Source organism: Lissotriton vulgaris, chromosome 6 (genome assembly GCF_964263255.1).
Source record: "Lissotriton vulgaris chromosome 6, aLisVul1.2, whole genome shotgun sequence".
Lineage (NCBI taxonomy): Eukaryota > Metazoa > Chordata > Amphibia > Caudata > Salamandridae > Lissotriton > Lissotriton vulgaris.
The window spans coordinates 209,991,090-210,004,997 of record NC_141694.1 but is presented as its reverse complement, the minus strand read 5'-3'; the positions used below and the strand labels follow the sequence as shown (position 1 = coordinate 210,004,997).

Genomic DNA, 13,908 nt, shown 5'->3' with positions numbered 1-13,908 from the left:
ACGCCATTCTAATAAGAATGCCCAAGATCACCAAGATGTTTCTCTATTATAACAACTGTAGCATCTGTTAGTTAAAGACTTTGAAAGAATTAATGCCTTCAATTCAATTTGAAATTATCGTATCGATGATCACCCACAAACTTAATGTATTGCCCGATGTAGTGTCAATGCGCTGGTGATCACCGTTGTGTCCGTTCAACAAAATCTTAAAAGGATAAATTGCCTTAGATCATCGAAGGCATTAATTCCTTCAAAGTCTTTATCTAACAGACGCTACGGTGGTTATAATAGAGAAACATCTTGGTGATCTTCAAAAAGACAATTCCAACCCTGATGAAGTCCATGTTGGACGAAACGCGTTGGCTGGGCGGATGCATTTGACTACAAATAAAGAATAATTGAAAATAAGAAATCTCAAGACTCCTTGCACTCTATTTTTGCATGTATTTTGTGGATCTCATAACAATTTGTATTATTTGGGAAAAAAGATGTTTAATTATATGTTCTTGCATAATTAATGAAGGTATTACGTTCCATTGTATGCTCCTTTTCCAAACCTAATTACTTTGAAAGAAAGACTTTTCTCCTATATTTGTGACTTCTTAGCGGTGGAGTCACGGGAAGTTGAGCATCTCTACTATACATACAGGAGAATTAAATACACTGCTGCAGCCCCTATTTCCTGCACTGCTGTTTGCATAACTTCAAGCTACACGTAATCATGTAAACCAGGCAATATCTCTGGTGCAATAGGTTTAAAAACAGACAGCCCTGAGCTATAAGCAGGGCATTCGATCAACAAATTGAGACCCCATGCTGATAGCTTGGGCTGGCTGTCTATCCACATTTCTTTGTTGAGGCTACGTAAATCAATGTGCACCCTCAAAGTTCAATTTTTCTTTCTAGCCTCTAATGGAGACAACCAAAGGCATGATTCAATGGGGGTCGATAACCCCAGGCTCACACAGATTTCAACTCCTCCGCTAAATACTCTCTCACACTGAAAGGAACATTTTGCAATTTGAGCAGGTTGGGGTAGCATTTTCCTAAACTTTGATTTCATGTCCGACTCATTAGATGTGGCCCAGCTTGTCAGAAAACTATTTTGTTAGCTTTGGTCCAAACCTTCATCTCATCACTCAAAACCAATACATGCTCCTTGCTCTCTGGTCTTGTCATGCCAAACCACCCTTGGAGTTACCACCCCAAAATCTTCAAACCTTTCTTGGCCACATACACCTTTGCCTGAATAACGTGATTTTTTAATTTAAGATGCATTTAAAGTACCCATCTAATTCAACTTTCCTTCCCTTGTATGACAGAGAACTTCCGTCAGTGTTTGCCGACCCATTTTTCTTCAAATAATTCCTTAGTGATCATAGTCATTCTTGCACCAGAATCGACTAACAAATTCTAATCTTGACCATCTACATTAATAGTGGAATATGGATCAACAATTCTCAGACTCCTCCTTGACCACTAAAATCAAATCCTTCATAGCATTAACTGTGCTTTCACATGTTTCATATTCCTTCTCTTCCTGGTTCATCCTATTTATGTTTTCCTTGGACTGACCAACTTTAGCAAAGTGTTCCTGTTTACCGCTTCTGCAACATGTTGCATTTTTTGCAGGACAAGGATGTTCATAAGGGAAATGCGATGTAAAACCACACCGAAAACAAACAGTTTTTGGATCTAACGAATTTCCCCTTTCTTACATTCTAAAAGGAGGAATTTTTTTGTTAGACTTAGCATTCATTTTTTACTGACACTTTTTACTAAACCAACAGTTTTCTGCAAAGACAGATTCTTAAGTTTGAGCAACTGCTCTTGGATTTTATCTATATATCATATAACAATTTGGTATCTTACCAACTGAGACGTGAAACCTTCAAACTCCCATTGTGCAGTCAATACCTGCAAAGCTGTAACATGATCATCAATGCCCTCGTCAGTCTGTTGTTCCCTAGTAAAGAACTTGTGTCTCAAAACAGCCAAACTTGGTTTTTCATAAACTGCTTCTCCAATTTGGAAAAGGCATACTGGGATTCATCCACCTCATCCTCTCCATCTGTAGCTTCCAACTGTGGCACATGTTCAAGGACAGGCTGCTTCCTCAAACCCTAAATTGTGTTCCTATATGAATCTTTCCGTTCGGTACTAAATCTGTTCCGACCAACTGCTCCTAGATAGTTGGTGCCACCAGGAGCTCAAGCTGGTTTTAACAACAACATTCCAATGGAACACAGAATATGTCGTAATATCATCTCAAACATTAGGAATACCACATTTATAATTAAAGAGAACTTTAAATTACAATTCCGTAGACACCAAACGTGATGTTCCCACCTGCTCCCACAATTGAAAGTTTTCTTAAATGTAATAAAATAACCCAATGTTATCCTACGGGAGAGGTAGGCCTTGCAATTGTGAAAAACGAAGTTAAGAGTTTAGACTTTTTCACTACCAGGATATGTTAAAATTAGAAGTGCATGTCCTACTTTATTAATACACTGCACACTCCCGTATGGGCTGTTAAGGGCCAACCCTATGGGTTTCCTAAGTATTAAAAAGAAAGACATATGCCTGCCAAAAGTCTTATTTCACCAGGCCGAAATGGCAGTTTAAAAATGTAAACACAGACTGCAATGGCAGGCTTGGGACCGGTTTGAAAGGCTACTTAAGTGGATGGCACAATCAGAGATGCAGGTCTACTAGTAGCATTTAATTTACAGGCCCTGAGCACATGTAGCATCACTTTACTAGGGACTTACACCTAATTGGCACATTTCCTTATAAGCCAATTTTACCATGTTTAAAGGAGAGAACACTATAGCACAGGTAAAGCGTGCACTCTGCCCAAAGGACAACAATAACAGTTCGGAAAACAGGAGGGTTAAGGTAAAACGTTTGGGGATGAGCCTGCTGAGAAGGCAAAGAACAACATCAGCCCAACCGGATGTCTTAAAAAACCTGAAAACAAGTCTTAACAAAGTGACTGTAAGATATCCAAGGAACAGCTTTTCCTCTTTCGAACTCAGGGTCCCCTGTAAGAGACTACTCCTAGCCTGCAGATGTGCAAGTACCTTTAAGAACCTCTGGTGCTTAAATGCACTACAACAGATGGCACTACTGGAGAAACCCAACACATCTATAAAAGAAACAGCAGTAGTAAGTAAAAACATTTGACAGGATTGTGCTTAAGAAATATTATAATAACAGTAACCACAATATTATGAATACGAAAAGCTGTCAGGAGCTGGAACACATTTGGAAATAAGGGCATGAAAGAGTTTATAATAAAATCTAAAGGATAACCAACTGTTGCATGGAATGAAGAAACACCAAGAGAAGAAATACTTCAAAATGAGGGAACTTTTAAAGGTGCCCAACATAAAATCCTAAATGGTATTGAGAGTCCCACAGTGAGTAGATGTTGGACAAGGCAGACATTTTTAGTTCACATTAGGTGTTGCCTGCATTCTGGGGGATGAAAAAGCCAATGACACAAAATACACAGTGGACCGGAGTTGGAAAAGCAAACTTGCAAAAAACTTTTTTGAGATGAAGGAAAACCCTAGATGAGGTTTCTTCAAATAGTAGGGCAAATAGAATAGCAAGAAAAGTATTGTGATTTACTGTCTCAAAAGAAAATGTGATCAAGGGTAATAACCAAATAAATTCCTCCAACCATTTAACGTGCTCATGGCATATCCAGCACCTAAATGGTGCCCAATTTAGTGCTACATTAAGATTTATTGATCAGAATAGAGAAGATGATAGATTTTGAAAAAGGTTTATCAGGTGTCACCTTGCATCAACAATCCTATATTTACTGAGTACATCACAGTAGGAGGCAGTTGCCGGAAACCAAGATGTTATCTATTGACAAGTCCACTATTTGTTTGCATTTACCGCATCGCAAAACACCGAGGAGAAATAAGCAAGGTTTGACTTTGGACTTTAGTAATGTAGGCACATCACTGTTTATATTGAGTTTAGTGAACCTTGCTCATTCTACAGAATATATATATATTTGTTCTAATGGTATATGTCATGGTACCTGTTAGAGTCTGTCACCTAAAACAAAACGACAGACAGACAATTCCCTCATCTATCCAGCTTGCTTTGTCTCATTCCACCCGACAGGCTCACATATAGGCCTATGTACTTAATGAAGAGTAGAATCTCGAAACCCATGCTGTTGCGTTTGTTTAAATCACAGGCCACTGCATATCAGCATAATGCGTGCAATATTGTTCTACACCAGACAAAAATCAATCAAGTGTCCCTTTTCGATCTCTACATGCACACTTTTCTTTCTCCATAAGCAGCATCAGTAAAAAGTATACTCAGCCACTGCCCTCCTCCCTTTCCATGTAACGTCTTTGCGTGAAACACACAAACACCATTTATTTCTCTTCCACACATATACACTCTTGTGGACCATATCAAAAACGTATGGTGGGGCTTTAAGCACACACTTTGCTTACCATTAGTTGGCTTCATACTCAATGGCTTTCCTTGTTCTTTGTGCGTTTGTCCCTCCCCCGGAGCATAGCGGTGTTACCTTCCTTTTCACTGGATGACTTCTAACCTTCTACTGCTCACTTTTAAAGCACTGAAAGTGTGTGTTGTCTTGCGCTATTTTGTGCTGCGCTCTCCCAAAAATACACCCACGCCCACATGGTCCGAGTTGCTCCACAGTCCCAAACATGCTCTCTTGCTAGTGTGCTGATTCTCCTATTGGAATACGTTCCCCCACCTTATACAGTCTATGTTGTTCCCTTCTCCCTCAAATTCCATTGATCTCCAACCCCATGCAGTATATAACAAAAGACGTTTTTAATATTTTTGGTGGGCCAGCAGCTGCCAGGACTTTCATAAAGCGCTTTCAGACTTGTGCAAATTCATTATTTTCACTTACTGTTCCAAGTGGCATGTGCTACACTGAATTAGTAAATATAAAAAATACAAAGGTTCCTAGATCAGGACGGGTACGCAAGTCTACTCGCCTATGGAATGACACACCTGCCAACAGCGTCATGACGTTAGCTCACTTTATCTCACTTTTTTCTTTTTGGCAATGCTGCACAGCATCACCGAAACATATTGGTAATACCAATTGCTCAAAAAAGGAAGACGCGGACGATGAACTTCAGGCCTAGGGAGGCGCATGGTGCCTGGCATGATACAAACAGTTACTGGAGGCTTACTGTGATTACGTGCACTGGGTTAGAGAGGGATAAGGGGTGGGTAGGGGGATTGTTGGGTATCTGTGGGAGGTGGGGGGGTCGTTCCTTTTTTATTGATTGGGTTTGCAAAATATTAATACATGTGTTGAGATTTGGCAGCGATCTCCTGACTGTGGAGAGCTGTGTATATGCCTTTACCTGATCAATCAATAAAAATGTGTTGTGAAAAAAAAAAAAAAAAAAAAAAAAGGAAGGCACGTTGGATCTGCCAATGTATTTGAAACAAACATTTTGCCAACGATAGTGTATCCTCTTTTTTGCTCCTTCGCTTATGTGGGTAGGCGGAGAAGAGAATCTGGATTACACTATGAGGAAATCCAGTAGAAGGCTTTTGCTGCTGGATAACAGCTAACAACACAGTAGAGGAAGAAGCATGGGAGCAGAGGGGAGTAATGCCATTTGACCCAAAGATGGGATACATACCTAGCCGGTATGGTTTTGAAAAAGGGAACATACAAATTTACCCAAGAGAATCATACTACATTAGTACACACTATTACTTCACCTGAATCGTCAAGGTCTTCTTGTGTTTCAGAGTCATCTATCAGGTCAATCTCTTTCACAAAATTTGACGGAAACAATCCGCTCTTCCCATTAAGTGTTCCGCTCCACCAGCCTTCCTCTACCTACAGAAAGTAAAAACAGGATTTTCTGGAACTGTGATAAAGGTTATGTAAATTTCACCACCTTAAAATACAGCTATTTGGAGTATACAAGCTTAGAAAAGATCACCCAATATGGAAACAATATTTCATGATAAGCGCACATAGGTAAAGTTATAACGTCTCAAACATCAAGTAAATCACTACCAGAACACTTTGGCCACCATTACCAGTTATCGGACAAATGGGACAAATTTTCCCATCCAAAGAATTACTGATACCAGAGGTTGGAGGCGATGGAGGTAGTCCGGGACCAGTTACTGCAGGTTAAGGAAATGCGACCCTGTTCGAGTTAAACCCCTTGGTCTGCTTCTCCTTGTAATTCAAAGTAAACGTTGAATGGTTCTGCTGTGTTCCGATTTTGTTAACAACCCCATCGGAGTTAAGAGGTCACTCTTAATGAGCGATTCTGGCATGGTCTTAAACTGATTATAAAAATAATACTGGGAATGTTGAGAAGGATTTTGGACACGAAAGTTTAAAAAGAAAACCCTAAAAAATAATGAGGATGCCTCTGGGCCCCTCACAACCTGGATACATAATGCTACAGACTACAATGTTTTCTGTTGGGTATCGCAATTTTTGTATGAAAAAAATATATTTGATGTCTAAAATGTCACACCTATGTCTAAAAACCAATGTATGGCTCGAAGGAGTAGGAGCGTGGGCCTATCTTGACATCAACATCCCCACAGTAAAATTATTAAAATAGACAGCACACAACAATTCCATTCATTATTAAGTATTCAAAGTCATACACCCAAATTAAACTGATTTCTTCTTAGGCGGCTGTCATAAACAGAAATATTTAACAACGTGACTTGGTGAAAAGGTGACACAAAGTGCAAAAGTGCTCGACACAACACTATATTATATATAGCAATTCACAAACTACCGGTCATCTTTATATCAAACAGTTAAACAAACAACCTTTCTCATTATTCATTGTTGTAAGGATGGCTGGCCAAGAACATGGACCAATAATATAGTCGTCGGCGTTTCAACCCTGTATGTATGAGTTAATGGATACACATCACTGCGGGTCTTCCTCAGGACTAGTGAGTAGAGGACAGCCTAAATGCAACAAGATTATTTGCGAATCAAGACTCCCCCAATACAGGATGGAGCCCACGGAAAAGATCAACAAGTATCCACACAATTTATAGTAAGGAAGGGGGAAATTTAACAAAATTACCATTTTGTAACTTAAGTCAATATCCAATAAATATGAGAAAATAGACTCATCCAACACACGATGGATCCCACAGCAAGGATTAAAAATCAGCCACACGAATTTCTTCAAAGAAAAGGGTAGGGCTTTCAGTGGTGGGGGAGGGGTTATTTCAACAAAATTACCATTTGGGGACTGGAGTCAAAATCCACTATATATATTGTTTTACAAACTCCACAGTATCCCCAGAGGTTTCATCAACAACTTTTCAATACGAATAAAGTCATCCTGTGGCGCTGACACCATACATATTTTATTCACTCAAAGAAATTGTGATACCCAACAGAGCGTATAAAGAAAACCCAGCAGAGTAAATGCTAGTCTCACAAACTCTGATACAGTACAGACCCTGAAAATGCACAAGGGCACCATAGGTGGGTTCTTAGTCAGAACATCCGCAAATGCTTCTTGCTCTGTCTGTTTTAGGGTATATGAAAAGTCACAAACTGCTGACCAGTCTATCATGGTCAGAACCCAAACATCCATGCATTCGTGACAAAGAATCTCCACCAACACTGGTTGATTTTTGACAAGCTTATTATACAACATTTTTGGGAAAAACAAGGACTGCCTGCTATTGATCCGGGACACTCTTCTGTACCTCTGACTGGCTGCAGTGTGGGCTCGAGAGGTAAGAGCTGGGACAGAGATGAGCAGCCAACACACACTTCTAGATCACGCTTCCAGGTCTGCGAAGTTAGCAGTGGCACAGGGACCCACTGAGGCTGTAAACAGCAAGCAACATACGAGAACTACCTGAGAGGACAGGCAGGGCCCCAGCCACGCTGGCTGGACTCCCTCATTCGGAAGGTCTATGGGTCATTGCGACCGGGCCTGGTTTGGTGGCGTCAGATGAGGGGGCTGGGCCAAGTAGGAAGTGTCACAGACAGTACCGCAATGCAGTGGAGGAGAGTGTCACCCCCATGAAGGACGTTGCACAAGGACACAGGTGAGAGGGGTCTACACTATGAAGTGGGGTGAACAAGGTTTGAAGGTCACCCTGTGGGATTCCCCCCCACATATTTCTCCTCAATACACATACACTGCTGGGACAACAAAACACTTCAGACTACTATCATGCTTTCTCGCAGTTCATCTAGAAAGCCTCCACCCCATTCTGGGAATGGCAGTGGGTTGAAAAGCCTCTGCTCCCCTCTGGAAATGGCAGAGGGTCAGCAGTTCAACAGCGATGAGTGTTACAAAAAAAAAAAGAATAACCAGTGCTCACTAAACAACTGGACTTGAGTTGTAGGACTCAGCGAGACGCAGGTGAGGGTGCTCTTGCTGGCACTAGTTTCCTCATCTACAGAACACCAGACCCCGTACAGATAAAGGCCCATGTCAAGGCGAGTGAACTCAGGTAGCACGGACCATTATAAGGAGGCATCTGGACACTATCAAACCTGGAGGAGATGGGGGTGTGTGGCCTGTGGCGAAGCAGAAGATGTTAAGACATGTCATCTACACTTCCATAGAATCCACACAGGTGCAGCACTTGGCCAGATGTCTCAGCATGGTGAAAGAAAAGCCAGGCACATTTCTTAAAATCACCAACCAATCTTAAAGTAATCTTGCTCACCAAAAGTGCCCACAGAAACCGTCCAGCAATGGGGGGCCCAACACGGACCCAAAGGAGCTCATCAGTTTGTCCACCCTCTGTCATTGAAATGACTGTTGAGGCAATTTAGAGCTCCTGACCAGTCCTGGACTCCCTAATCAATTTCCAAATCTGCGGGCCCAAGGTAAGCCCTGCCCCCTCCACTGCTCCTAACAGTTTCAGAAGACAGTGGCATGAAATAACACCTGACCTTTTTATGAATAAATTTAGGTAAATAGGAATCAAGGAATATTGATGATGGTCTAGCACACTACCATAATACTGTACATATAGATAATTTGGCCCGTCGCGTAAGGAGAAATGACTAAAAATTTGGAGAGATGCTGGCATCACTTCCATGATCAAAATCGACAGATTTAGGAGACCTCTTTAGCTCTTTATCATAAGAACTTAAAAAACGCCCGTAGAATTCACATTGGTTCACAACTTAACCAGGCAGGGAATGCTCCTAAAGAGTTATACCAAATCCTTAAATCCTTCACTAACCCAAAGGCCTGCAAAAATTACTCGCCTCCATCCCAAGAATTGTGTGATGAGATTGCTAATCACTTTGAGCATAAAATCAATCTCATCTATGATAATTTACTAAAGATAGGAGCCCCGCGAATGATACATCAAATTTCTGTCCTTTGACCGTAACCAACGGACATCTCTTGGAATGTTTTACACCTCTTACCGCAGACATAGTGGAGACATTACAGAGTAGCTAAATAAGGGTCACCCAGGGATGTTATCCCAGCCAGGATCTCCTCACTACTGTACAAACAGCTGGCTCCAGTTATCTGCTCAATACTCAACATCTCTATGAGTGAGGGTCAACTACTTCTAGAATGGAAAGCCACACAGATAATCCACATTCAAAATAAGGCTAATGCCCCAGTAGAGGATCTATCTAATTACCGCCAGTTTCTCTTCAACCACTTCTGAGTAAACTATTAGAAAACCATAACAAACAACTCTCTGAATATATTGAATCCACAGGATGCCACGATTCCTCACAGTCCGAGTTTAGACCAACGTATAGCACAGAGTCAGCACTAATTGCTGTCACTGATAATATAAGATACTCCCTTGACAACAGCCAGGCAGTATTATTGGTGTTGCTGGATCTGTTGGCAGCCTCCAACATAGTATCCAATTCTATTCTGCTCATGAGACTCCTGGAGATTGAGATCTGTGAACAAGCCTTCCAATGGTTCATGAGTTTCATTACCCATCGGACACAGACCATTAATCTCGGCTCCTTCCGCTCGTGAACTATGGAACTAACCAAAGGAGTGCCTCAGGTTTCTTGCCTTAGCCCTACTTAATTTGATATGTATGTAGCTCCGCTGGCAAAGCTTCTCTGAAAGCTTGGCTTTACGCCAATTTCATATGCTTATGACACCCAACTTTTACTGTCATTTGAAAAAAACTAAGAATGCACAGGCCTCCTTTTCAGAAGGTATGACAGCAATTGCTTACTGGATGGCAAACAATTTATGCCAGGAAAACTTAGATCATGCTTTTCGGGGATGTCCCAAAGGTCCAGTCTCCAGAGTGGAGGCCACCCGAATTAGGAGCTGCCCCTGCCCCCAAGACTGTGGTCAAGAACCTGGGCATACGTTTAGACCAAAAACTGAAGATGAAAGATCAAGTCTCAACTACTGTGGATTTCTGCTTCCATATGATAAGCCTCTTGCATAAGGTATTTCCTTTATTTCCCCTCATCGTGCGAAAAACACTTGTTTCAGGCGCCAGTGATAAGCCGCCTGGATTACTGAAATGGCCTCTTAATTGGGGAATGAGAGTCTTCACTAAACAGACTGCTGGTAGTTCAAAATACCGCAGCTCGACTTGTCAAGAACTTACCTGGCAGAACAGCCCCTCTACCCCTCCATCCAAAATATGCTGTATTGTGCAAAAAGCGTTAAATGGTAAAGGACCTGGTTATTTAGTTGAAAAACTCATCCAATAGCATTCTGTCAGACCTCTTCGATCAGGATAGAAATATTTGCTCCTTATTGCCAGTTTCAAGAAATTGTGTATGGGTGGGAAAGTTTTCTCCTATTTAGCCCTCTAAAACTGGATTCAGCTACTGGTCCGTCTCTGGAAATGCCCTGATTATCTCTCTTTTAGAAAACCTCTTAAGACTGAGCTCTTCTAAATTGTCCACATATGGTCTGCTCTGACTGTTGCACGCCCCAAAGCGTAGAGATACACCTTAGAGGGTGATTTTGGTGCTTTACAAATCAATAAATAAATAACTGATGCATTTGCATTTACCAAATGCAGTTGATACAGTCACAGGGATGAAAGGCCAAATCTCCAATCTTGAAGACACTGTGAGAAGATTAGAAAAGTAACTAGCCCACCTATTGAAGTCATCCTCTCCCCCCCCCCCTCCCCCCCCCACCCCCTGTTCTTTGGTTGTGGCATCCATTTTAGTGATCCCCATTGCAAGGGAACCATAGAACCTGAAGAGACCCTCACCAGCCCTTCCTCACAATATTAGAAAGAGAACTGGGAGAATTAGGAGCAGCGGGCATCTTTGATTGGGCTCACGTTCACCAGCCCATCCTCATAATACTAGGAAGTGGACTGAAAATCAAGGTGCGGCAGCAGTCTTGGATTGGGGATTTGCTCACCCAAAACAGGACTGATGGCCATGTTAGAACGAATCAGCTGCTTAGCAACTGTAACCCATCGCTCAAACACCTCTCCTCAACAAACCCCAAGCACAACCCCAAATGAAGAATTTGGATCCTTACACACTTCTCACAAACCCCAAACACAACACTTCTGAGAACTGTGTGTAAGAAATTGGCTCTTCATACACTTAGCTCCCAGGACGTCTGACAGGCGAGGAGCCCTCGGACGAGACTCAGTGGGCTGGGATTCGATTACTGTGCCCAGCAACCGGTCACTGCTCTCTCTAGATATTCAATTTACGCGGTACAAGGATAAAGCGGCTGTCCAAATTTTGCCATAGTGTGCGCGGACACTCCTGACCTAGCTCAGATGCCTTGTTGTGCAACTGTTGTGCTGCATCTACCCGGCACCAACTACCCATCTGAAACTTCACAGTCCAAAATCCTTCCCCATAACGCCTCCCAACCTATCCACCAAAGCAGCTAAAAAGCTCTAAAAAACTGATTAAACATCAGCCCAAATAGCTCATCGCGGACCTCTACCAAAACACCTCAAAAGGCCCAAAGAGAATTACTCATCTTTTACACTACCCATACTGCAAAATGGATCGCAACCCTCACAAAATACCTTCACTACAAAAACCACCAACACCCTGTACGGGCACAAACAATCTCTGACTCGCCCACATTCAAACGGAATACCATCCTAAACATCTTTAAAAACAGGACCATCAGGATTCAAGGCAATGATGCCAACCTATGCACCTTTGAATCCATATTCCCTACACTAAAAACCACCATATCTCTCAGCAGCAAACCTCTTACCCGGCAAGCTATTCACCCCCTCAGAATATACAAAATTAAACACCCACGAGTAACACCACTAGCTCCATAGCACACCACTCACCCCCCGAAACTCTCATAAATCACAAAGAACTAAGCAACATCTCTAACCGCACCAGAATCCCCAACTCTCTTCCCCACTGACAACCTAAGACTCCAGACAGCCTTACCCCTTTCAACACTAAGCAATCCACCCACACTCCCTCCTCCCTAAAACTAAGACCAATGTCCATGCTTAATGAGCGATTAACGCGCATAGAAAATCAACTTTAACATTTTTAATTGCACAACAAACCTAAACATATGTGCAAGTCCTACCCACCCCCGACCTACAAGCCTTAGCACACAACTCATAAGTCACAGACTTGTAGCCGGACCATTACACATTTAAATAAAGCTCTGAGCCCCAAAAGAACGACCGAAATGCTGTTTTTGAGTGAGGCGACGAAGCTAGACAAATCTTACAACGGGCACCTAATAGACAACCCCTGTGATTAAATCCAGGTTATCACGGAACGAGGGCAAAATCCCACTCCAATCAGAACAATCAGGCCCCCAGCACACCTCCTCAACATCACCTTGACCTCTTCCCCCAAGATCTTAGGAAAGGCAGTGAGGTGAAGTGCATGATCAAATTGCAGATCTACAACCAAACATGATACAGAATTTGCAGAGACAATCCTGAGCCACAACATCGATATCGCATTCATTACAGAAACATGGCTAAATGAGTTCTCTTACCTGGTCATGGACACACTAGTCCCACCGGGGTTTTCTATCATAGGGAAAGACAGGAAGGACTGCTACAATGGAGGCATCACCATTATCCACAAGAATAACTTCAATGTAAGTGAAACAGATACTTTCTCTTACACTGAATATATCAGTACACCCATTACGATGGAAGACAACAGCACAATGAACGGTCACCTTCTCTAACAACCACCAGGTAATGTACCATCCTTTGGTGAACAGCTAGCAAATATGATATCTCACTGCTCACTTTCACACACCAATATCATGCTTGGTGACGTCAACTTCACCAGAAAGATAACAGCAACACTCTAATCCAGTACTTAAACCACCTCTTTTTCAGCAAGAAGCTCTCCCACCACTGCAACGGTTAAACCCACAATAAAGGTTAAGCCCCAATACTTTATAAATAAACAAACCCTGGATGCTGCAACAGTTCATGAAGAAATCACTAACCATAGACTGCATCCTGGAAAGGGGCGACCACTCGGTCCCCCCGAACGTATGGCGGAGTACCACGATCCCCCCGGGAAGCCATCTTGGGCGGGAGGCGAGTCTCGGCTGGTATGCCCGAAGCGGCGTAGCCGGGGCGCGCCTTTTCCCGCCCTAGAGTGGGTTGGCCTAGACACTGACGCGGCTGGCCACGCCCTTGGGGCAGGCAGGGGCGGGTTTACGCCCGCCCTGAAGACGGATAAAAGGAGAAGCAAGATCAGAAGGCATCCTCTTGTTCCTGTGCTCTGAAGCTGCACCTCCTCGCTGCACGTGAGCTCGAGACGGAACGAAGAGCCAATTTTGACCCACCCACCAGCCCCTGAGGACAGCAAGTGGTTTTTTGAATAAAGTTGATGGATAACTCTGATTTTCGTTTACAGGTTGTGGTATTATCGTGATGATTTTGAGTATGTAATAAAGAATG

The 13,908-nt window shown here is 42.5% G+C and overlaps 1 protein-coding gene across 2 annotated transcripts in view; it reads right to left on the bottom strand.

Annotated features, from left to right (window-relative positions):
• CD2AP (CD2 associated protein) overlaps window positions 1-13,908 on the bottom strand; it is a 630,446-nt gene that overhangs the window by 348,204 nt on the left and 268,334 nt on the right. For both annotated transcript variants that reach the window (XM_086926250.1, XM_086926251.1), the window contains exon 5: window positions 5,761-5,881. In XM_086926250.1, the coding sequence (XP_086782376.1) occupies window positions 5,761-5,881 (121 nt within the window). The remainder of the gene's footprint in view (window positions 1-5,760; window positions 5,882-13,908) is intronic.